Source organism: Cucumis melo, chromosome 3, assembly GCF_025177605.1.
Source record: "Cucumis melo cultivar AY chromosome 3, USDA_Cmelo_AY_1.0, whole genome shotgun sequence".
Lineage (NCBI taxonomy): Eukaryota > Viridiplantae > Streptophyta > Magnoliopsida > Cucurbitales > Cucurbitaceae > Cucumis > Cucumis melo.
This window is the reverse complement of record NC_066859.1, coordinates 3,882,978-3,888,394: the sequence shown is the minus strand read 5'-3', so window position 1 is coordinate 3,888,394 and position 5,417 is coordinate 3,882,978. Positions and strand designations below refer to the sequence as shown.

Sequence of the window (5,417 nt, the reverse complement as noted above, 5' to 3'; positions counted from 1 at the left end):
CGTTTATTTCGAAAAATTCGTACACCATCATTTTGAGTTGTGATGATGATGAAAAATGAAGGAAAAAAAAGAGAGATATATATTAGATATACACAATAATTAGTGGGATACAATGTCAAATATATAGAACAAAAAAAAGGGGAAGATTATATTGTTTTATGATTGAATTTAAAAGCCAAAATCTCACATAATTATTGATTATGTTTGTTGGAATTCAACTCTCTTGTTTCACAAGCATATTTTCAAATATGAAATCATATGTAATTTTCACAAAGCCTTACACTTTTTTTTTTTAAAAAAATTTCAACAGGCCAGTGGGTGTAACAACTTTTCAATAATGTTGAACTAAGCATTTTTGTTTCCCCTCCTTATTGATCTTTTTTCTTTTTTCTTTTTAATTTCCTTTTTTTCTCTCAAATATCAATACCTAATCTGCCAAACTCAAAACAACTTCTTTTGTTTTTTGGTTTTTTTTTTATTTTTTTTTCAATTCTCCTCTTATAATTTTTCCCCTATATAAACTCAATCTCCCCGAAGCTTTCTCTTCGTATCCATTGCTGCATATTATTTTTTCTCAAACCAAGGAAACAAACATTTTGGCGCTATGGCAGCACCACCATCTCTATATTTGTTTGCCATTTTGGTCCTCTTTGCTTCGGCGGCGGCCTTGTCCTTGGCTCACCCACAAACTCATCGCCATCAATTTATTGTATGTTTACGTTTTGTAAAATATTAATTTTGTATTTTCTAAAATAATAGTAATTAATTGATTAATTTAATGCAGATTCAAGCTACGCCAGTGAAGAGGTTGTGCAAAACCCATAATGCTATTACGGTGAATGGGCAATTCCCTGGACCGACCTTGGAGATCAACAATGGTGATACTCTCATTGTCAATGTCATCAATAAAGCCAAGTACAATGTCACAATTCATTGGTAAGTTTAAAAAGAACTATGATTTCACTTAAAAATCAATTCCGATATTGTTATTGATTATTGTTATTATTATATTTGTAGGCATGGAATTAGACAGCTTAGAACTGGGTGGGCTGATGGACCCGAGTTCGTGACTCAATGTCCAATCCGACCAGGAGGAAGCTATACTTACAGGTAGAGATCATAATCATCTTATGCATAGTATTAAATTTCCATCACTATTTTCACGAGTTCTATATCGATGTGCGGGTCGATTTTTATTTTCATTATATGAAAATTTCTCAAAGTATAAAAAATAAGTACTAAAATACAGCTGGTATAAATTTTCTTATTTAAAACTAATAAAATGTTTATTTATTAATTTAAATTTATTTTTTGAACTTGTTATTATAAAAACATATTCATCAAAATCCATATAGAACTTTTCATAAAATCAAAGGTTGGATATTTCAAACTTTTTATCTAAAATAATATGTCAATATATTAAATAATTAAAAAGTTTTAATATTTGTAATTTAACATATGGGTTGATGATGTAACGTAGGTTTACCGTACAAGGACAAGAAGGGACCTTGTGGTGGCATGCGCATAGCTCGTGGCTTAGGGCTACTGTTTATGGAGCGTTGATTATTCATCCTAAAGAGGGAGATTCTTACCCTTTCCCAAAACCAAACAGGGAAGCAACACTTCTAATGGGTAATCATCAATAACACATAACATTATGTTATCATTACATTGCACTATAATTAAAAATACAAAAATTACATTATTACAAAGTTCTATTAAATTCTTTGTTCGGTGATTATTAGGCGAATGGTGGGATGCAAACCCTATTGATGTACTGAGACAAGCCACAAGAACAGGAGCAGCTCCTAATGTCTCTGATGCTTACACTTTCAATGGTCAACCAGGTGATCTATACAAGTGCTCTAGCAAAGGTAAATTTTCTTATTTTGAAATTGTACCTATCTTTTTTATGATTTATTTTTCATCATTCAAGTAAAAAGGAATTCAAAAATATTTATAAAGAAAATGAGATAGAAAATTTGCTTGTCTAATGACAAAATTTTAGTATGAAAATTTGTAAATGGTATAAATCTAAATATAGTTTAATAGATAAAATATTAACTATCATTTTAAAGTATACTACCAAATAATTATTAGACTAAAATTTTAACCACGTAAAGAAATGAATTTTGAGTTAAATACTTTCTTGAAATTTACTTTTCACTCATTTTACATCACAGATAAAATTAATTACAAATTTTTACATCCGTATATAAATAAAGTTCAGTGTCAAATATCAAAATAAACCTCCATAAAAAATTATAAAAATATGAGATATGAAACTTATAAAAATTTATAAAAATATAAGATATGAAACTTTAAGACTAAGCAAAACTTTTTTTTCTAAAAAAGTAAAAAAATAAAACCTTCTTAAATAGAGGATGAAATGGGAGGTATAACATTCTAAATTTTAATGTTATGTATTATTTTCTCACCATTAGTTATAGCAATTATCATCGTAATATATTTTGCAAAAGAATTTGAATCGGGTTGGAAGATTGATGCTGAGATAACATTTTTCTGTTTGTGTAATGATTATGCAGATACAATAATCGTGCCCATAGATTCCGGCGAGACCAATTTACTGAGAGTAGTAAACTCCGCCTTAAACCAAGCTCTGTTTTTCACGGTGGCTAATCACAAACTCACAGTGGTCGGAGCCGACGCCTCCTACACAAAGCCCTTCACCACCTCTGTTTTAATGCTCGGCCCTGGCCAAACCACCGACGTTTTAATCTCTGGCAACCAAGTTCCCGCCCGGTACTACATAGCCGCACGTGCTTACCAAAGCGCCCAAAATGCACCTTTTGGCAACACCACCACCACTGCCATTCTCAACTACAAATCTGCCCCTTGCCCCGCCAAAAAAGGCTCCCCCACCATCAAACCAATCATGCCGTTTCTCCCTGCATTCAATGACACCGCCACCGTCACCGCATTCAGCCGAAAATTCCGCAGCCCAAGACCGGTCCCTGTCCCGACCAAAATCGACGAAAATTTGTTCTTCACTGTTGGATTAGGACTCAACAATTGCCCACGAAATTTCAAACCCAGCCAATGCCAAGGCCCCAACGGCACTCGATTCACAGCCAGTATGAACAACGTCTCCTTTGTTCTTCCTTCAAATATCTCGATTCTTCAAGCATTTCAACAAGGGATTCCCGGTGTTGTTACCTCTGATTTTCCGGCTAACCCACCTGTGAAATTTGATTATACCGGCAATGTTAGTCGGTCGCTTTTTCAACCAGTGCCTGGTACTAAAGGGTACAGATTGAAATATGGATCGACCGTACAAGTTGTGTTGCAGGACACTAGTATTGTAACGCCAGAAAATCACCCGATACATCTCCATGGTTACGATTTTTACATCATCGCAGAAGGATTTGGAAATTTTGACCCTAAAAAGGATACTAAAAAATTCAACCTCGTTGACCCTCCTCTTAGAAACACTGTCGCCGTCCCTGTAAATGGTTGGGCCGTCATACGATTCGTCGCCGATAACCCAGGTAATTATTCTACTGGTTTCCATTTCTTCCTAAATTTGAAAATGTTATATAAATTTTAAAATATTATAATTTTATGTGACCTACTAATTTGATTCTCAAATTTCCACATTATCCTTTAAACCTCAAATTTTGAATTATGACAGAGTAGATATCGATGAAAATTTCTAAGTTGACAAGGGAATAGTATCGTAATATTTTAAATTTTAAATTAAATTAAACTCAAAGCCACTAAATATCTAATTAAAACAAGTAAAACTCAAAATTCATTTTCTCTTCCTAATTACTAAAGTTTTGATATGATGTTATGAATTATTTAGGTGCTTGGATAATGCATTGTCACCTAGACGTGCATATCACGTGGGGGCTAGCGATGGTGTTTCTTGTAGACAACGGTGTTGGGCATCTCCAGTCAATAGAGGCTCCGCCGCCGGATCTTCCCATATGCTAATTACATCTTAAGGCCCAAAAAATAATAACAATACCAATTTGAATGTTTTTTTTTCTTCTTTTTTGTAGCTTTTAATTCAAATTAGTTTGTGAGTTTTTTTTTTTCTTTTTCTTTTTTTATTTTTATTGTTTCCCCTGCATTAGGGGTATAGAATATGCTCTGTTTCATTGTTCTTTCTGATTATATAAAGTGGTTATATTTCGATTACCAAATAGTTATTCCATATAAGAAACACTTCTTTGCAAATCTGAATTAAATTCAAATTGGTTTTGAGTCAACATTCAGAACACCTACTTGTTTATTGTACGTTAACCCACAATTAACAATTCAGACCTTAATTATGGATTAAAGCATATGTGAATTAATTTTCCCACCTATTTAAAGAGCAAAATTAGATTGGTCAATATTGGTTCAACCACACGCTTTCATTTGTTTATTTACTATGGTTATTTTAATTTCAAGGTAATAAGATTTGTTGAATTTAAATCAACTACCTTAACGAGTCATTTTAATTAATCAGCTACTAATTCAATCTTTTTTTTAAAAAAAAAATTTATTTTGATGGTTGAAATAGACACGCTACAAAGGAAAAGATTCATCCATTATTTTTATTTTATGAAAAAAAAATACTGAAATTGTTAAAATGAGTATGAAAAAGAATTTATAGATTCATCACTTTTCAAATCATAAACTTTTAATTTTATCTATTAGGTTCTAGAATTGATTTCAATTGCTGTAACTTTTATACAATCTATTTATTTTCACCAATTTTAATATAATTGAATCAAATTGAAAGTTCATGATAGAGCTTATGCAACTTTACAAATTGATTTTACTTTTTAATTGATATGTTCTAGAAAACAATATAAAAATTACTTATAATTACAAAATTATTTATTCTCTTTTAATTCACTGCTTAACAACGAGAGAACGATGTTAAAGAGATCTCAAACGTGATTAGCAAAATTACGAAAATGAGGAGCTGTCTCATTTCATTCACTCAATACCTAAGATGGAGCAACTTCATTACTCATTACATTACTCGTGAACTATATTTTTCTTCTTCTATAATTAGTGGATGTAATTAAGTCTGTTTTTTTTTTTTCCTCTTATAAAGATTTTCTTTAAAAAAAATATACTTTTCTAATAAATACGGCTGCGGAAATGGCGTCAGCATGGACGCTTTCCAAGGTAGTACACTTTGCAAAACATCACGGATGACATTAAGCAAATGTTACTTTTACACGTCAACCTACGCAAATGCCATGTAATACAGAGACGTGGCGCTATATGAACCAAGCAACGTGGTCCAATATGTAGATTCTTCGTGGCAAAGAAAAATACGACCCAGCGCAAAAATTAGGGCATCATATTCTATTATAATAGGGAGACCATTGCATACACGTACTACCCTACGTGCCTTAGGAATCTTAAGGCATATGCCCACTTTATGGGAAACC

At 32.2% G+C, this 5,417-nt stretch overlaps 1 protein-coding gene across 1 annotated transcript; it reads left to right on the top strand.

The window, feature by feature from the left end:
* Positions 1-554: 554 nt before the first annotated feature.
* LOC103485591 (laccase-12) lies at positions 555-4,230 on the top strand. Its single transcript, XM_008443262.3, has 7 exons — positions 555-709; positions 785-936; positions 1,018-1,110; positions 1,481-1,632; positions 1,746-1,874; positions 2,547-3,509; positions 3,827-4,230. The coding sequence occupies exons 1-7, from the start codon at positions 605-607 to the stop codon at positions 3,955-3,957; spliced, it is 1,725 nt and encodes a 574-aa protein (XP_008441484.1). The 5' UTR covers positions 555-604; the 3' UTR covers positions 3,958-4,230.
* The last annotated feature ends 1,187 nt before the right edge of the window (positions 4,231-5,417 follow it).

Bases quoted from the DNA above. Each gene is read 5' to 3' on its own strand.
- LOC103485591 (XM_008443262.3), top strand. From the start codon at position 605: ATGGCAGCACCACCATCTCTATATTTGTTTGCCATTTTGGTCCTCTTT. The intron at 1,633-1,745 runs GTAATCATCAAT...GGTGATTATTAG, and splicing joins GGAAGCAACACTTCTAATGG to GCGAATGGTGGGATGCAAAC. The intron at 3,510-3,826 runs GTAATTATTCTA...TGAATTATTTAG, and splicing joins ATTCGTCGCCGATAACCCAG to GTGCTTGGATAATGCATTGT.